At 47.8% G+C, this 19,713-nt stretch overlaps 1 protein-coding gene across 2 annotated transcripts in view; it reads right to left on the bottom strand.

The window, feature by feature from the left end:
• Positions 1–1,933: 1,933 nt before the first annotated feature.
• The window catches only part of FLT1 (fms related receptor tyrosine kinase 1), a 207,153-nt gene continuing 189,373 nt past the window's right edge, over positions 1,934–19,713 (bottom strand). For both annotated transcript variants that reach the window (XM_052649905.1, XM_052649906.1), the window contains 5 exons: positions 16,195–16,300; positions 15,575–15,717; positions 11,548–11,632; positions 8,378–8,466; positions 1,934–4,599 (listed from right to left, as the gene is read on the bottom strand). In XM_052649905.1, the coding sequence (XP_052505865.1) occupies positions 4,398–4,599; positions 8,378–8,466; positions 11,548–11,632; positions 15,575–15,717; positions 16,195–16,300 (625 nt within the window). In that variant the 3' untranslated portion in view covers positions 1,934–4,397. The remainder of the gene's footprint in view (positions 4,600–8,377; positions 8,467–11,547; positions 11,633–15,574; positions 15,718–16,194; positions 16,301–19,713) is intronic.

Genomic DNA, 19,713 nt, shown 5'->3' with positions numbered 1-19,713 from the left:
CCCAAGTGTACTGTAAATTTCTAAAGTCATGAGAAAACTTCTAAACTATGACATGACACCAATTCCTTGAGCATTCTTCAAATTGTTTGCCTAAATGAGTGACTTCTGTGTCAAGAAAACCAGTAATATTTTAAAAGGATTTCGGATTCTCAGAATGCTTCTTGCCCTCTTCAGCTAATTGAGATTAGTCATTTATCCCCCTTTCTTGCTTTTATCCCAAAGAAAGTAGGCTTGTTTTCCTGGAAAATGTTTCTCCAATCTGGTTTGCTCATGGTGTCATTAGGAAGGTGATGGTGTGAGCACTAAGACAACGTGGTGGTTGCTTATTCTATGTCTATTAGTGATTCTCTAATTTTTTTCTCTTTCTAAGATGTAACCCACAAAACAAAGTTGAGTACTTAGCTAGTGTCCTTTTCTTATGGAAATTCTTGTGTCTCTGGATTTTGCCTAATTATTTTGTATGATTTCCTGCACATAGCCTCTAATAAACACACACGGTTCAGTTCAGTTCAGTTGCTCAGTCATGTCCAACTCTGCGACCCCATGGACTACAACACAGTAGGCCTCCCTAACCATCACCAACTCCTGGAGTTTACTCAAACTCATGTCCATTGAGTGGTGATGCCATCCAACCTTCTCTCCCTCTGTCGTCCCCTTCCACCTTCAGTCTTTCCCAGATCAGGGTCTTTTCAAATGAGTCAGTTCTTCGCATCAGGTGCCAAAGTATTGAAGTTTCAGCTTGAGCATCATTGCTTCCAATGAATATTTAGGATTGATTTCCTTTAGGATGGACTGGTTGGATCTCCTTGCAGTCCGAGGGACTCTCAAGAGTCTTCTCCCAACACCACAGTTCAAAAGCATCAATTCTTTGGCACTCAGCTTTCTTTATTGTCCAACTCTCACATCTGTACATTACCACTGGAAAAACCATAGCTTTGACTAGATGGACCTTTGTTGGCAAAGTAATGTCTCTGCTTTTTAACATGTTGTCTACGTTGGTCATAACTTCTTCCAAGGAGCAAGCATCTTTTACAAACACATTCTTCGTTATGGTAATATTACTGTTTGGGAAAGCCTGCCTCATTTTTAATTGAGGGAACTTTGATCTGTAGCCAGCACTCACCATTAGTCTGTACATTTTACTTGTGATTGTGTTCACCTTAGATTTTTAAAAAAAAATTTTATTGCAGTATAGTTGCTTTATAGTGTCCTGTTTCAGCTGTACAACAAAGTGAATCAGCTATATATATATATACATGTATCTCTTTTTCCTCTGGATAGGGCAAGGCAACCCACTCCAGTATTCTTGCCTGGAGAATCCCATGGACAGAGGAGCCTGGTGGGATACAGTCCATGGGGTCTCAAAGAGACACAACTGAGCGACTCAGCACACAGCACACACGTATCTCTTTTATGGATTTCCTTCCCATTTAGGTCATCACAGAGAGCTGAGCAGAGTTCCCTGTGCTCTACAATAGATTCTCGTTAGTTCTCTTACACGTAGTATCAGTAGTGTGTATGTGTCAATCCCAGTCACCCAGTTCATCCCCACCTCTCCTCCCCCGGCTTGGTGTCCTTACATTTCTTCCCTATGTTTGTGTCTCTATCTCTGTTTTGCAAACAACTTCATCTGTAGCATTTTTCTCTCTTGTTATACTGTTTGTGTCTTGATTGTTAATACAGCCACTCTGGGCTGATGGATGATCTGTGCCTGTCTTGAGCTGCATTTGCTGTCTCTTTCTTGTGCTGGCTTAGCAACTGGTATTTCACGAGCATTTTCATGCTTGTCCCCCCTCAACAGCCCCAAGAAAACCAAGACCCCTTTATTCATTTTTACACAAAATGGGAAATATATGGATGTTTTTGTAAGTTAATTTTATTATATGAAGATAACATACAAAATACATTCATAGTGACTAGAGATGTAGGACAAAACTGTCTCACTTATAATCTGCAGCATATATTCTTGGTTTGTATAAAAGTAACTTTAAAATTCCAGTTTCCTTAAATAGTTCTGCACAACACACACACAAATATACATATAGTTTCCATCACTGTCAGTCAAAGGTGTGCTCCTCCTTTAATCAGTGAAAAGAGGCCAACAAGTGTTTTTTTCCCGTTTGACATCCGAAGGTAACCTCATCAGGATTTTGAACACGCTTGCTCCTCGGGTCTGAGCGTCATTCTGAGAATAACTAGAGACAAGCTTGTGCGTGGTTCCAATCCCCTCCCACCCACCATACTCAGGTTACGTGATCTCACAAGTCCTGGAAAGGGGGTCCTTGCCCCCTAATTGTTCATGCCAACCTTTTTTGTCAAAATTGACAAATGGGTCTAATAATACCATTGATTCATTAGTGATTTAATTTTCTGTGCTGCTTCAGCGCACCTACCTGTGACAAGCCCTTTCCCACTGGAGAGCGTCTTTCCTCCTGCTTTCCCGTTTTTGTTCTCTGTTGAGACCCCAGATGGAGCTGGACTGCTAGACAGAGTCTCTGATTCCATTGAGTCTCTGAGGAAGCCAGATTGTCTTTTGGAAAGATGGTATTACTAAGGCCTCTTAAAGAACGGATTACTGAAATCAAGATACATGTATAGCTAAGGTTTTTGTTTTCCCTAATTGCTGGATCCTTAACTGACTTGAAAAATCCAGAGACTCAGTTTGAAGCTTCTTATATTTTGCCTGTTTAACCTCCTCCCGGTTACCTGATTGCTACTCTTGCCAGTGGTCACAGGTGCTCTTGTGCTGGTAAAGAAGAGGAAGATCAAGGCTCTCCCCGCCTTGGTCCCTGGTCCCGTGCTGTTTGGACATGGCTCCTGGTGGAGACTGGCTGGTGGCTCCTCCAGCAGAGGCCCCCTCCCACCACCACCCCGGGAGCAGCTCTCTGGCTGGGGACGAGCCAGCTCTCCCGTCTCTTCACACCAAGTGCCTTAAAATGAGACTCTGGCCGCCCCCGCCTCCACCTGCCCCGCTCTGCTCCCCGCCCACCCCCGCCCTGGGCCAGGGCAGGATGTCCAGGCCTATCACTTTTGTCTCAGGTTCTAGGGTTACATCACCTGCATCAAGGTAAGCATCCTCCTCTCCACCAGGAGCAGTGATTCCCTGTGGCCTGACTGGCCCCAGAAGGTGCGCACACATCCTAAACACACAGCATCACGCAGAGATGGTGGCGGACCCAGGGCCTCTTGGCCCTGAGAAATGGGCGCCCTTTTGTACCCTGTCCCAATTTTGGTCACAACTCAGACCCAAGGCAGGGCCCAAAGTAGATGAAAAGAGGCTCTTCTCTTACTGACGGCTCATTAACTAATATCCTGAGTCCCAGTTCTAGAAACATCTTGCACAAATCACACAGCATCTTTTTCCTTAAGGAGCATAAAGTGCTTCATAGACATTGGTTACTGCTCTTCTGTCCAGGAGACGAGCATGAGAGAGTTGAGGTCCCCACTGAATAAGGACACGTGGCTGCCTTCCTGTCCTCCAGTCCCCTCGGTCTCAGGCAGTTGGTCTGGTGCAGAGAGGGGGTTTTCACTTCGCCTTCCCTTTTTCTCCATCTATCCTAGTTTGGGTCTAGAGAAAACCTCCACAAGACTGTTGCCCTTCTCAGCTTCCTTTGATTACTAATTGAAACATGTTAGAACAAAGAAGTGAGTTAAGTGTCTGGACTACATATGAATACTCAAAATAGAAGCGGACGTTATCTGTGAAAACGTGGCTTTAAGCCTAACAGGTGACATGACAGACTAGACTCACTGGGGTGAGCCCACCTAAGGTTTTACAATCTGCTTGATAATTCCAAAAATTATGTTTGGCTTTTTTTTTTTAAACCTCCCATCACCCCTCCGTCCTGTCTGCTCCCTGGATGGATTCTCCAAGGTGGACTGGTGGCATTGTCTTCTGCCCACTCCCTCCCCACAAGGTGCAGCTCCAATCCCTGTCCCTGCCCCTGCCCTGTGTGCTCTCCCCATCTCTTCTCCCTCCCCACACACACACAGCCTGCTGGAGACCCCAGAACCACGCCTTTGACAGCACAGGCGTTGCTGGCCCAAAGAGTCCGAGCTGCAGTGACAGGTGACAGTGTGTGTCCTGAGCCACCTGGAGCCCGGAGGTCTCCGGGGCCGGGGGAGGGGCAAGTCCAGGGCGGGGTCAGGATTTCTTCTCCCCACTGAGTCCTGCGAGGGTTGGCAGTGGCGCTCTTTGTCACTATTCCTCTATCTGGGGTTACATTCTTGTTAGTCAAAAGAGACAAAAGCACTATTAAAAAAACAAAAAGAGCAGCCGGCTCCTGTGGAAAGGAAAAGGTGTCGATTTCTATACGCATAATACTGGCAAAAGCTAGTTTTCTGGGGGTTATAAATACACACGTGGTTCTAGAAAGAAGGCTGTGCAGAATCGGGCTTTAGACTGGTGGGGTGGAGTACAGGACCACAGAGTTGTAGTCGGGGGGAGGCGAGCAGCAGGAAATCTTCCTCTCCAGCTCCGAGTGGTCATAGGTGAACCGGCGGTGGCCTGTTCCCAGGTGCCCACAGCTGGCGTGGCAAAACGTGGGTCTGCTGAGGTCAGAAAGGCCTGACTCCTTACTCTTACTGGTTACTCTCAAGCTAAAGACAGAAAAGAAAGAAAAAAATCAATTGTACAAAATGGATTTATTGGAAACACTGAAGTCCACTCTTTAGTGGGCCGTTTGTTCAAGCCCAGCGGCTTTCCTGGTCGGTGAAGAATCTGCAACGTGGGAGGCCTGAGTTCGATCCCTGAGGCATGAAGACCCCCTGGAGAAGGAAATGGCAACCCACTCCAGTATTCTTGCATGGAAAATCCCATGGACACAGGAGCCGAGTGGGCTACAGCCCATGGGATCACAGAGTTGCAGTAGACTGGTGGACTAACACTTGTTCAAACCCATCCAGAGTGAATGTCTGCTGAGTCCTACCTCGAACTAGGCTGGGGTGTCTGGAGCTGCCCACGGCCTCCTCCACCAGCTGGGGGTCAGTCCAGTGGCCAGGGATGGAGGGTGGGATTAGTTAAAACAAATCCAGAATTCCTGGTGGAAAACAGCTCCCAGGCTTGGGTCCAGCGCTCCCCTCTGCGGGTCCATTAGTGCCTAGGATTGGCTGAAAGATGCTGAACCTGGGGACAACATCTTCTAAGGGGAGAGCAGCGATTAAAAGAGAGGATCCTGAGAGGAGGCGCCTCCTGCATCGCCCAGGTGGGCCCTGAATCCAATCCCACGTGTCCGGGCGGGAGCATCGCAGCACCTGCAGGAGGAGCAGGACCACGGCCACAGAGGAGGAGTGCCAGGGGCGGCAGGGCTGGAGGAGGCGCTGGCCGGGATGTCCTGTGGGGGAGGGGGCCTCATGTTGGGGTGCAGTCCTGCCAACACCTCGTTCTGGGGCGTCTGGCCTCCGGAACTGCAAGAGGATCCATTTCTTCCATTCTGAGCCACTGACTTCGTGCAAAGTTGTTGCAGCCGCCTGGAGCGACGCCTAGGACGTGCTACAGAAACTTAGTAAGTTTCTCCCTTTCAAGTTTGTGCTCCGGAGGAGAGAAGCGCTCGGTTCGGTTCGGTGCCAGGCAGTGTGTTGCTGGCCAGGGCGAAAAGACAGGCTTCTGGGTTGGGTCCGCGTGGGGTGGGGAGCCGGTCTGGTCCTCCGTGTTTGATGGTTTCAGCAGCGCCGGTGGGAGTGAGAACCCTGCCCGCCACTGGCCGTTTCGCTCGAGATTGGTGCACCCGGCCTTTGAACCATGTTCTGTATGTTGGTCTCGGAGTGGAGCAGGCAATGGATGGCTTTCATTTTTTTTCCACAAAGGTCTGGAAGTGTTTCAAGGCAGGAAACAAGAACACGTGGGCGCCGCTTCCCCCCACTCACTCCATGTCCTGTGACCTGCCCGGGACTGGGCTTGGGGTCCCTGGGTGCCCGCGGAGAGGACACAGGTGTGCCAGGTGTCCTTCAGGGAGCGTTCCCAGCCCTCCAGTCCTCTGTGGTTGATGAGCTGGGGCCCCACTGCTCAGAGGTGTCTGTGGACACCCTTTGGTTTACATCAGGGTCTGCAAACTAGCCTGTGAGCTGGCCACCTGTTTGGTTTTTGTTTTTTTTTTAAAAAACAATAGTTTTATTGGCATGCTTGCACATTGTACAATATACCTATTTAAAGTGTACTGTGGGCATTTCATATAAATGAAATCATACAACTGGCTCCTCTCACTTAATTCAAGGTTCATCAATGTTGTAGCTGCCTATCAGTACCTCGTACTTTTGATCGACAAATATTCTCTTGTAAGGATATATGCATTTTATTTATCCGTTCACCAGCTGATAGACGCTAGAGTTGTTTCTACTTTTGGTTCTTGTGAACAGTGCTGCTATGAATATTTGCATATACGTTTCTGTGGGGTATATATATACCTACAGAGTTGCCTTGCTGGCTCACAGAGTAGCTCTATTTAACCTTCTGAGGACTGTTTTCCTCTGTAAACTGCTAGACTGTTTTCCAAAGTGGCTGCAGTGTTTCATATTCCCACCAGCAAGCATCCAGAGTTCTAATTCCTCCACGTCCTTACCAACACTGACTCTGGTTAGTGAGGACCGGAGTTCTAGAACCATGTCCCTGGTTCAAACCATCCTGGTGGGGGTGAAGAGGTGTCTCATGTGATCTGCGTTGCCCTGATGTCTGATGAGGTGAAGCTTATTTTCACTTGCTCCCTGGCCAAGGCCACCGGCTCTTGTGAGTATGGTTCACTGGACACAGCTGCATTTTATTGTTCGTCTATCAGCTGCTTTTATAAGTGGCAGAGTTGAGCGGTTATCACTGGCCCCTTACGAATGGTCTGCATTCAGTAGAAAAACCATCTAAGTGAAGTTTCGTACAATAGAAACTTCTCGGCAGTCAGAATTTAGACTGTAAAAGAACACAAGCAGAACATACTTTTCTGAAAACACTTAACTCTGAACACAGCACCAAACTACACAAATGCAGAATGAAAACAGCATTTCAACTCCACCAAAAGTATTGATCATGAAAGATGTAAAAAGTCACCTGACTTCCCTAGGCACGGTTCCCTTTTTAAACAGGTCCACCCCCAAGTACTCTTGTTCTCCTAGCTCTTCAACTGTATGGAAAACAAGGGGTGCTTGAGAGTTTGAGGAAAAGAGAAGGGAGCACTCCACCTGTGTTGTGGAGGAACTGAAGACTTTGTTCACTTTAAATCTTATTTTCGGGTCCTTTGCTTACCAAAGGAGGCCCAACTTCTCCCAAGTGTTTTGGGAACTCTGTTTAAATAAGCGCAAATGAAAAGATGATGGGTGGGGGAAGTTTGCAGATCCCTGATTGAGATAAAAGAGGGGCAGAACGGTTCCGCATGGCAGGGAGGGTCAAGGGCAGATGTTTGAACCAGGAAAGGAAGGCAAATCTGGTGGCCCTTGCCCTGTCCAGCAATGTCCCTGGGCAGAGAGGAGCACGGAGAGGAGCCGGCCCGGGCAGAGTGCAGCGAGGGCCCTGGTAGTTCTGACAGTGTTGTCACTGGCTGCCGGATGGAGGCAGGAAAGCGGGCTCCAACAGGAAATGAGCCTTCATTTGGAAGAGTTGGGGGCTCAGGATGGTGTGTCTTAGGACTGGACGACTGTTCCGGGGCCCTTCTTGTCCCCTTGTTGCAGGCCCCCGGCAGGTAATGGGTGTGCGTTCTCTCCCCGCCCCCTCGGACAGGTCTCTGGTCCGGACTGTACGCTGTTCACAGTTGAGGACGTCGGGCTCCTTTCAGCTGAAAGACTGCGCTTCATGTGCTTGGACTGCCTTCTTTGCTGGAATGTTCTGTCTTCTCTCAAATCCCACTCTTCCTTTCCAGAGCATGGTGCTCAGGTGTCTGCTTTTTTCTGTTTTCTTTCTTTTTTTATGATTTTTTAAAATTTTATTTATTTTTAATGGAAGGATAATTGCTTTAAATGATTGTGTTGGTTTCTACCGAACATCACCATGAATCGCCATAGGTTTACTCGTGTCCCCTCCCACTTGAACATCCCTCCCACCTCCCTCCCCATCCCACCTCTCTGGGTTGTCACAGAGCCCCGGTGTGAGTTCCCTGAGTCATACAGCAAATTCCCATTGGCTCTCTATCTTAAATATGGTAATGTATGTTTCCACATTACTCTCTCCAGGCCTCCCACTCTCTCCTTCCTCCCTCCGCCCCAGCCGCGTCCATACATCTGTTTTCATGCCCTCTTTACTGTCCTTCCAGGGAAAACAGCTTTCTGCACAGCCTGGACACTGTAGTTTAGAAGGGCAGGTAGCCCTCAAGTATGGCCATGAAACCCTCCTCCTGGGCAACGTCCCTCCTGCCCCTCTAGAAAGTGAGCAAAGCCCCCTGCCCCCGGCTTCCTTACTCACTTCAGTGAGGCCTTGGGTTTGCTCTCTGCCCAGGTGAAGCGCTTCAGCAAGGGGGAGGCCAGCAGGGTGCCACTATCCAGCTGGTAGTCCTGCAGGGAAGAAGGGAGAGTTACAGCTCCTGCTTGAGCCAGAGGGTTTCGTGATGTTGGGATGCGTGTCTGAGGTCACTCCAGCATCTGGCCTCCCTCCCTGTGAGGACAGAGCACTCTCTCCATAGCGGCCAGTCTGCTGCTGCTGCTGTCGCTTCAGTCAAGTCTGACTCTGTGCGACCCCATAGAAGGCAGCCTACCAGGCTCCCCCATCCCTGGGATTCTCCAGGCAAGAACACTGGAGTGGGTTGCATTTCCTTCTCCAATGCATGAAAGTGAAAAGTGAAAGTGAAGTCGCTCAGTCGTGTCTGACTCTTCGCAACCCCATGGACTGTAGCCTACCAGACTCCTCCGTCCATGGGATTTTCCAGGCAAGAGAATTGGAGTGGGGTGCCATTGCCTTCTCCAACTGGCCAGTCTAAACCTTGTCAATTACAAGAGGCCCCTATGTCCAGTGACTCAGAGACCCTTCTTCCTGCAGGTGAAGAAAGCAAATATAATCAAAATAGAAAATTGCAGGTAACAGGTAAGCGTTTTTCGTAGTCAACTTTTATGCTATTTTATGCAAACTATTGCATAAATATGTTCAGCTAATTGCGCAGATGACTTGGCAATGATATGTAAAGATTCCCTGGTGGCTCAGGTGATAAAGAATCTGCCTGCAATGCAGGAGACCCAGGTTTGATCCCCAGGTCAGGAAGATCCCCTGGAAAACAGAATGCAACCCACTCCAGTATTCTTGCCTGGAGCATCCCCATGGACAGAGGAGCCTGGGGCTACAGTCCATGGGGTCACAAAGAGTTGGACACAACTGAGCGAGCAATAATAAAGACACAATTTAATTTTCTTTCTTGAAGATTCTATGGAGGTTTAAGACTCTTCCGAGTTACCGTGATATTGAATGGTTTGCCTTGGAGACGAACAGAGATCATTCTGTCGTTTTTAAGACTGCAACCAAGTACTGCATTTTGGATCCTTCTGGTGACTATGATGGCTACTCCATTTCTTCTAAGGGATTCTTGCCCACAGTAGTAGATATAATGGTCATCTGAGTTAAATTCGCCCATTCCAGTCCACTTTAGTTTGCTGATTCCTAAAATGTCGACGTTTACTCTTGCCATCTCTTGTTTGATCACTTCCAATTTGCCTTGGAACATTCCAGGTTCCTATGCAGTATTGCTCTTTACAGCATCAGACGTTGCTTCCATCACCAGTCACATCCACAACTGGGTGTTGTTTTTGCTTTGGCTCCATCTCTTCATTCTCTCTGGAGTTATTTCTCCACTGATCTCCAGTAGCATACTAGGCACTTACTGACATGGGGAGTTCATCTTTCAGCGTCCTATCCTTTTGCCTTTTCATATTGTTCATGGGGTTCTCAAGGCAGGGATACTGAAGTGGTTTGCCATTCCCTTCTCCAATGGGCCACACTTTGTCAGAAATAAAATGACACTCCTTGGAAGAAAAGTTATCACCAACATAGACAGGATATTAAAAAGCAGAGACATTAGTTTGCCAACAGAGGTCCATTTACTCAAGGTTATGGTTTTTCCAGTAGTCATGTATGGATATCAGATCTGAACCATAAAGAAGGCTGAGCACTGAAGAATTGATGCTTTCAAACTGGTGCTGGAGAAGACTCTTGAGAGTCCCTTGGACTGCAAGGAGATCCAACCAGTCCATCCTAAAGGAGATCAGTCCTGGGTGTTCATTGGAAGGACTAATGCTGAAGCTGAAACTCCAGTACTCTGGCCACCTCATGCGAAGAGTTGACTCATTGGAAAAGACTCTGATGCTGGGAGGGATTGGGGGCAGGAGGAGAAGGGGACAGAGGATGAGATGGCTGGATGGCATCACCAACTCAACTGGACATGAGTTTGAATAAATTCCGGGAATTGGTAATGGACAGGGAGGACTGGTGTGCTGTAGTCCATGGTATTGCAAAGAGTTAGACACGACTGAACGACGGGACTGAACTGAGTTATAGTTTCCAGCAATTCCGTTTACTAATTGGGTCATGTTTAGCACTGAGTTTTACGCAGGATCCTCCTTATACTATCAAAATGGTGTTTCCAGTGAGTGGACCCCACATGTAGTTCCTGCCACCCTTTGGGTCTCTTACGTGGCTGTGTGTGTGTCCTTGACTATCAGGGAGGAACCTAAGCAAGGATACTGCCCTAGGACCCTGTGCATCAGGGTTGGGAGGGCTAAGGGTCAAAGAAATCTTGCATGTTTTATTCAGTGCCATTTCCTTGGACTTAAAATCAGCATTCTAAGCAGCAAAGCAACATTTCCAGCACTTTGCCTTTGTAGTCACAGCTTATTTGTATTTTTTTTTTTTTTTTTTTAATGTTCACGTCATCTTTCCCTCTCTATCTGGTGTGTTTGAAGGGTTTGGGCATTTTCCAGTCATGACCACAGCATTTGAGGTCATCACCTTCTCATCACAGTAGGCTTTCCAGGCCTTTTTTGGGTCATGGCTCTGTGAGCATGGATGGTCCTGGGATCCAGTGGCTGCGTCCCTGGAGACCACGCTCTGGTCCAGCTCTCTGTCTCCTCCCCTTAATCTCTCAGCCCCTTGTCCAGACCTTTAAAGGGACAGGTGAGTTGAGGCCTCTTATTAGCCAGGGCTGTGTGGATCGCTTCTCTCTGTGCAGCTGGGTGGGAGCCTGGCTGGTCAGCTCTGGAAAGTTTGTGGGAAGGTGCAAGAGGTCTCGGAGATTCCTCCAGGATCTCAGAGGGGAGGCCCCGCCCCTCGCACAGTTTTGAGTTGTTTTGATGTGGTGATAGCAGGCTTCCATCCCTGATAGCCAAGATGTTTAGAAACACCCAAGGACGTTTCCTAAGGTTATGCCCAGCCAAAGACTTGGGCCCTGGGGTGAGCTCTGGGTCATCTTCAGACTACAGAACTCCTTTCAAATTAGCTCTGTATGTCCCATGTCTTGTCATTCCCCTGGAACTGTCATTTTAGCCACCACTGATGACTGGCCCCTGGTAACCTAGAGCAACCGGACAGTTGGGGTTTGTGTTTGCATGGGGGGCTGCCCAGGGTGTGCTGAGTAAGTTAATTCTGTTACTTACATCAAGCAGGGAAAGGCCATTCGGTGAGAATTCTTCAAAGGTTTTGAGTTTTTCCAGGCTGATGAAATTGAAAGCATTGACATATCTAAAGAAGCAGAAAGGATAATCAGGTCAGTAATTAAACTTAAAAGCTTTTGCACAATGAAGGAAACTATAAGCAAGGTGAAAAGACAGCCTTCAGAATGGGAGAAAATAATAGCAAACGAAGCAACTGACAAAGAATTAATCTCAAAAATATACAAGCAACTCCTGCAGCTCAATTCCAGAAAAATAAGTGAACCAGTCAAAAAATGGGCCAAAGAACTACATAGACACTTCTCCAAAGAAGACATACAGATGGCTAACAAACACATGAAAAGATGCTCAACATCACTCATTATCAGAGAAATGCAAATCAAAACCACAGTGAGGTACCATTTCACGCCAGTCAGAATGGCTACTATCCAAAAGTCTACAAGCAATAAATGCTGAAGAGGGTGTGGAGAAAAGGGAACCCTCTTACACTGTTGGTGGGAATGCAAACTAGTACAGCCACTCTGGAGAACCTTAAAAAACTGTGGAGATTCCTTAAAAAACTGGAAATAGAACTGCCATATGACCCAGCAATCCCACTGCTGGGCATACACACTGAGGAAACCAGAATTGAAAGAGATACATGTACCCCAATGTTCATTGCAGCACTGTTTATAATAGCCAGGACATGGAAGCAACCTAGATGTCCATCAGCAGACGAATGGATAAGAAAGCTGTGGTACATATACACAACAGAGTATTACTCAGCCATTAAAAAGAATAATTTGAATCAGTTCTAATGAGGTGGATGAAACTGGAGCCTATTATACAGAGAGAAGTGAGCCAGGAAGAAAAACACCAATACAGTATACTAATGCACATATATGGAATTTAGAAAGATGGTAACGATAACCCTATATGTGAGACAGCAAAAGAGACACAGATGTATAGAACAGTCTTTTGGACTCTGTGGGAGAAGGCGAGGGTGGGATGATTTGAGAGAATAGCAATGAAACATGTAAATTATCATATGTGAAACAGATCGCCAGTCCAGGTTTGATGCATGAGACAGGGTGCTCAGGGCTTCAGCACTGGGATGACCCAGAGAGATGGGATGGGGAGTGAGGTGGGAGGGGGGTTCAGGATGGGGGACACATGTATACCCATGGCTGATTCATGTCAATGTATGGCAAAAACCACTACCATATTGTAAAGTAATTAGCCTCCAATTAAAGAAATTTTAAAAAATGAATAAAAAATTAAAAATGCTGATTTAAAAAAAAAGAATAATCAGGTCAGGATAACACCTTCAGTTTTGATTAGTCAGGAGATCACAGGCACCCCATCCCAGCTAAGATGAACCTGAATGCCAGAGGAGTGACCTCATACCTTTTGAAGCTGCAGGTCCCTGCCTGTGTGCCCCGGGAATCGCGGCAGTGGTTTCTCATCACTCATATGGCCCTCACTGCATTGTTGTGAGCAGAACCCCACAGGGACCCTTGAGGGACTCACCAGTGGCCAGGCCTCTGGTCCCTCAGGGAACCAGATGACGTCAGGCCAAGAAGAGCTCTGAGTTGTCATCTGGTCTGAATGTGACGGAAGGAGGAGATGATGCCCAGAGAGGTAATGTGGCTTCATCAGTGTACAGCTGCTGCTTCTGTAAGGCCATGACCGGTCAGGGCCGCACGGCCAGTTCAGTGGTGTATATCCAAGCACCGGGAGGAAGGGGCAGTAACTGGATGACGTCCCTGCGACTGCCTGCTGAGCTCGGTGGCCCACTATACACACACTCACCTGGGGCTCTGTCACCACCGACAGGGCTCCTCTCTTAGGCAAGCGCCCTGTCTGGTGAAGGCTAAGCAACAGTCTGGAAGGACCCGTGTCAGTTTGATATTTCCCTGCCCCATGTCTGACCTGGTCTGCCTCTGCTGATTTATTTAATCCATGCTTGCTTGTCTCCTCTTTAAAACAATAGATGACTCATCTGGGCTGGTCTGTGAAGCATGAATCGGTCGCTGACCTGTGACCCAACCCCACAAATCTGTGCTGGCCACTGGATTTCTTCCAGGCCTGTCCCAGACCGTCAATCCTCCCAGTTCTTCCCTGGTCACCTGCCAAGTGTGGCTGAACTGAGGTTGGCGGTCTAGGAGGATACCTCCGTCCGTCCATCCTAAGTTGCTTCACTAGCGCCCACTGCAGATAAAATTGCTAGGAGGCCCACAGAATAGCCTGAAAGTCCTCATACCGGTTCTGACTGATTGCGAAGGGACAGAGCATCAGAACACCTGGGTTAGAAACTCTGTTCTGCTGCTTTCCGACTGCATGGTTGTGGCAAGCTGTCCTCTGTAGAGCTTTAATGTCTCCATCTGTGCCACAGGAAGAGTACCTCCTTCTTAGGACTGTCTTGAGGAGGTGATGTATGCAAAGAGCCCAATGCTGTACCAGACCACAAAGCACGTGTCTCGCTATACAGTGAGCCCCCTGCATGCGAAGTTGTGAGTTTTCAAAGATATGAACGTGTGTTTGCATGTCCAATGGCGTAAGTTAGTTGACCTGTCTAGCGTACATCGTTGTATGCGTGCCTTCTCTACAAGCGGCTGTGCTTTTGTGTGCTTTAAACATTACTGTTCGGTAGAGCGCAGTAGTACAGTATCTTTATATCAAGCCCAGGATGTCCGGAAGCAAGAGGGTAGATAGAATTGAACCCAGCAAGGAATCAGAACCTGCCGTCAGCGTGACATCGCAGCTGACGTCCCTCCGTCTCCGACTGCTGATGACCCTCTACCATCTCCCACCTCTTCTCCCCCCTCCAGCCAGGAACTCTTCTTGCCTGTTCACTTGATGCCAGCCCCTGAGTGTCAGCTGTTGTACCGCACTAGGTATGTAAGATTCAAAATGTTTTCCTTTTTGTGTTTCTTATGTATTATTTGTGGGAAAAGTATTATAAACCTATTACGGTCAAGTATTACTGTAATAGGTTTCTAGTGATACAGTATGACTGTATTACACTACAGTACTACGTGGCCTATCATGTTAGATAGGTACCTAGGCTAACTTTGTTGGACTTACTAATAAATTGGACATTCTTGGAATGGAACTCATCTGTATGTAGGGGACTTACTGTAGTGAGTGGAACATACCTGTCACTCCTGGCACCAAGGTGCTGGCCTTATCCAGCGTGGCCCCTCGGTGTATCTGTCTTCCCTCACCCCTTCTCCAGTTTCCTTCGCACTAACAAGAGATACTGTAGTTTGTCAGGTAAGAAAACAAATCCAGTTTGTTTTCACTGTATTGAAGGTATCATGCAAAAACTCAAGGTCCTCGAGGAGGAAAAGATGGGAGAGTTCTTCTGGAGTAAGACAGACTAAAGAAATGGAAGGAAATGCAAGGTATTCTTGATGGGATGGTGCTTTTAAAAAAGGTGCAGAAGACATTTGGGGACAATAATGGGAACTTGCAAACTTAATAAGATGAAGAGATGATCAGCTTCTTTGTGATAGTTTTGGTGTGCTGGCACAGGAGAACACCCCTTACAAGATACATGTGCATGCTAAGTTGCTTCAGTCAAGTCTGACTCTCTTTAACCCCATGGACTGTAGCCCACCAGGCTCCTCTATCCATGGGATTCTCCAGGCCAGAATACTGGAGTGGGTTACCATGTCCTCCATATAAGATGTATACCAAAGTGTTTAGAGGCAAAGCATTAAATGGTGTATGTCCTCTTTCACACACACACACACACACACACACTCACTCACTCACTATAGGCTCCTCTGTCCATGGGATTTTTCAGGCAAGAATACTGGTGTAGGTTGCCATTTCCTCCTCCAGAGAATCTTCTCGACCCAGGCACTGAACCTGTGACTTCTTGTCTCCTGCACTTACCCACTGGGCCACTGGCTAAGCCCACAGACAGAGTAAGGCAACATGCTATGGTTGAATTTAGGAGGTGGACTTTTTTTTTTTTTAAGTTTGAAAATCGTATCAGATGAAGTGGGAGAAGAAAAGATCTTACCTGACATTATCAGAACTCCCTGAATTAAACTTGGGAGCAGAAATATCTTCCTGGAAGAAGTCCTCAGAGAAGGCAGGTGTCGAGTACGTAAATGCATTGTTGCCTGTCAGGATGGCGTTGAGCGGAATGTAGTCTTTACCATCCTGAAACAGCAAAGGTGGAGCTCTGGTCACGCGCATTCTACTTGAGCCTATTTTCTGTGCAGCGCTGTCTCAGTTCAACTGTGTCATTTCCATAATCTTGGTTGTGTTTTGGGATGATAATTCCGCATATATGCACTTTTTTGTTTGTTTTTTCGATAGTGATCTCAGCTGTTGCTGCTGTCGTTTAGTCACTAAGTTGTTTCCGACTCTGGCAACCCCATGGAGTGTAGCCTACCAGTGTCCTCTGCCCATGGAATTCTCTAGGAAAGAGTACTGGAGTGGGTACTCCTCCAGGGGACCTTCCAGACTTGGGTAGAACCCATGTCTTCTGCTTTGGCAGCTGGATTCTTTACCACCGAGCCGCCAGGGAAGCCCAATCTCAGCTGTGAATAGCCACTAAATAACGAGAGACAAGTAAGACACCCCCTTGACTAACATCAAAGGCAGCTGGCCTTCTGATAGTCTAGATAAATTTACCTGTTGTACATTGGCTTGAAGCAGGTCACCTAGTTTTTCCACAAGCTCCACAAATCTTGGCCTTTCTTTTGGGTCTTTGTGCCAGCAGTCCAACATGATCTGGTAGCTATTGGGTGAGAGGAAAATAGAGATGGCTGGAGGCGGTAGTGGGTACATGGGTTACCATACATGTCGGCAGAGGGGTGGGCGTTGTCATGCGTATAAAGATGATGCTTTTTTCAGTATGTAGTGTTCGCTCTGTTTAAATTGTGGGTACACAGTGTGATACATAAGAGGCTGCTTGGGCCAGGTCCTGCTGGGAGTGGAACTTACAGGCATGGAGGAGGCTGGGAGCGAGGAAGGGGACTATAACTCGGGGGTGTCGCCCCTGCTCCCTGGGCACACAGGACGGGGGCTGCCGTGCCCAAGGTCCCTTCACTCTCCCTGACCTGAGAGACCTCCCTGACCTCTCCATGCCTTAGAGTGGGGGCTCCAGGCACGTGCCCCATCCAGGGAACCTGGGCCAGCCTGCCAGTGGCCTGGAGGAGCGTAAGACAGTCCCATGTGGATCTCACAGTAAGGTGGTGGCTCAGTCGCTAAGTCATGTCTGACTCTCTGCGACCCCATGGACCAGAGCACATCAGGCTCCCCATCCTTTACCATCTCCTGGGGTTTGCTCAAACTCATGTCCACTGAGTCAGTGATGCCATCTAACTAATCTGTTGAGACAGGTGTAGAAATCCTGCAGAGGCAGGTGGACTCGAGTCTTGGATCCTTAGCTCAGGTGCAGGGGCTGTGGCGGAGGCTGGCCTGAATCTACCTTATCTCACTTAAGGCTCCCTGGCCTCTAGCAAGAAACAGACTCTCAGAGGCTGTTGGGAGAGCAGTTACACACACACACGCACACGCACACGCACACGCACACACCACCCACACACACCACCCCCCACACACACCTCGCCCACACACACCTCGCCCACACACACACCCCCACCCCCCCCCACACACACACCCACACACCCCCCACACACACACCCCCACACACACACACCCACACACACACCCCACACACACACCACCCACACACACCACCACCCCCACACACCTTGCCCACACACACCCCCCCCCACACCCCACACACACCCCCCTCACACACACACACCCCCACACCACCCCCACACACACACACAGTTGTATATACACTTGCTGTTGTTTAGTTGCTCAGTCGTGTCCAACTCTTTTGTGACCCCATGGACTGTAGCCCATCAGGGTCCTCTGTCCATGGGATTCTCCAGGCAAGAATACCGGAGTGGGTTGCCATTTCCTTCCCCAGGGGATCTTCCTGACCCGGGGATTGAACCTACGTCTCCTGCATTGGCAGGTGGGTTCTTTACCACTGAGCCACCAGGGATGCCCGGAAAAGATACATAGATGTTCTATGAAAAGTAGCCAAAGCAAGAAAGGCTTGAACCAGGCAAAAAAAGGGAGGTGGGCCTGGGAGTTGGCAGCATTCGGTCAAGAGGAGGCTGCAGGCTTATCTCAACTAGCACTGCTTCACCGCTGAAAGGCGGAGGTGGAGGAAATGCAAGAGCTGTGAGCAGGGTGCTCCCAGGTTCCTCTCTGCTGAAACCAGCCAAAGGGACCACCTACAACTATTGCTGTTTTTTATTTTGATCCCTGGTTTCTGATTTCCACTCCTCTTGCCTAAAATTCAATGCAAATCATCTCTGCAAACACCAAAGGAAAAGAAAAAAATCAAAACATTCATTACTTCTCCTCCTCATTGAAAGACATCTGATCAAACAGGCTGTGGGCGAGGAACCAATGACTCAACGTTAAACCGTTTTACATCACTAAGTAAATAGGTTTAATAAGAAAAAGAGACACCAGTTACACCCAAACCCACAGGCCTTCTCGAAGCAAGCTAGGGGTGAGGGGGCCTGTGGAGGGAGCTTCCTGTCCAAGCTATCACCCAAGCTCCCAAGTGCACGTCAATTTAGGTCAAGTTCAGGTCACAGGACCCAAGTTCTGAGAATGCACGTTATCCTTACCCAGGTCTTCCCGCTATTGGTACAAGCAACATGGAAATGGCTCCATCAGCTTTCAAATGCTAAAGGTTTGAATTTTGGACTTCTTTTTTTAATTAAAAGAAAAAAAATTTTAAACACCAAAAACATTTTATATTGGGGTATAGCCAATGGCAACCCACTCCAGTATACTTGCCTGGAGTATTCCATGGACCTGAGCCTGGCAGGCTACAGTTCATGGGGTCGCAAAGAGTCACACATGACTGCAACAACTTTGCATGCGTAGCCAATTAACAATGCTGTGGTTGTTTCAGGTGAACAGGGAAGGAACTCAGCCATACATGTACTTGTGCCCGTTCTTGATTTCTGGACTTAACATTTCCCAAAGCTGCTGCTTTTTGTAATTTCTATAAGAAACTCCCTAGAATTGAGGAACCACCCTTCTCTCTAGCTCTAAGCTGGGGTACAAGTGCTCTTCACAGATAAAGATTGAAGCTTTCATAAAGTCCAAGGCCATTTGGGGCCCAAAGTTGATGTGAGTTGTTTTGGACCAGAACAAGTATAAGAACTGGAAACGCTGGAAACACACCCTGCAAGTGTGTAGTGGTACTGGGGGCTCTGGACTCAGACTTGGTTTGCTTAACTAATTAGCAAAGTGGCAAACCACTTCTGTGTCCTATGCCTTGGTTTTCTCATCTGTACAATGGGGATAATAATAGCACCCACTGCATAGGTTGTTATGAGAATGAGGTAAATGGGTATATGTTAAAGTGTTTAAGATAGTGCCTGACTCTTCATAAGCACTAAGTAACTAATAAATAATAACCCCTGTTAATGACTGCAATTATTATTACTGTTGAAGGTGAAAAGAGAAGGGGGACGGCAGGATGAGATGGTTGGATGGCATCACCAACTTAATGGACATGAGTTTGAGCAAGCTCTGGGAGCTGGTGAAGGACAGGGAAGCCTGGTGTGCTGTAGTCCACAGGGTTGCAAAGAATCGGATATGACTTAGCAACTGAACACCAACAATTATTATTGTTAGTCACTAGGAACTTGCCCTTGTGACTTTCAGATTATATGGAAAGTGGACAGAAATATTTAATTCAAAGCGTGAGTGAACATGTCAGAGTATTTCTTCTAAGGAACATGGGGTATGTTCCTAACTTGATAGTCCTGTGGTCTAGGGAGTCCGGAGGACCACCTTTCTGTCTGTCTCCTTTGTATGTAGCTAACTAGTCATGACACTTCTCAGAGGCTAGCTCCATCACTCATTCAGTTCAGATGGCGATTCCCGCCCGCCTGCCCCCGACACGGTCTGGGGTCTTCCAGTGAGATTATAGCAGGGGAAATACTTAAACCACGAAGTGCAGAGTCATCATTTTAAACCAGAACTCCTGGTGAAAAGAAGCTAGCACTTCAGAGCTCTCCTGCCTTTCTCTCTCTGCAGCCCAGTCAGGCCTGGGGCTCACCTGGCTGTCTCCCCAGCTCTCAGAAGGGCCTTGTGCTTTCC

Source organism: Budorcas taxicolor, chromosome 12, assembly GCF_023091745.1.
Source record: "Budorcas taxicolor isolate Tak-1 chromosome 12, Takin1.1, whole genome shotgun sequence".
NCBI lineage: Eukaryota > Metazoa > Chordata > Mammalia > Artiodactyla > Bovidae > Budorcas > Budorcas taxicolor.
The sequence above is the reverse complement of the archived record's forward strand: the minus strand, read 5'-3'. Positions and strand labels throughout refer to the sequence as shown.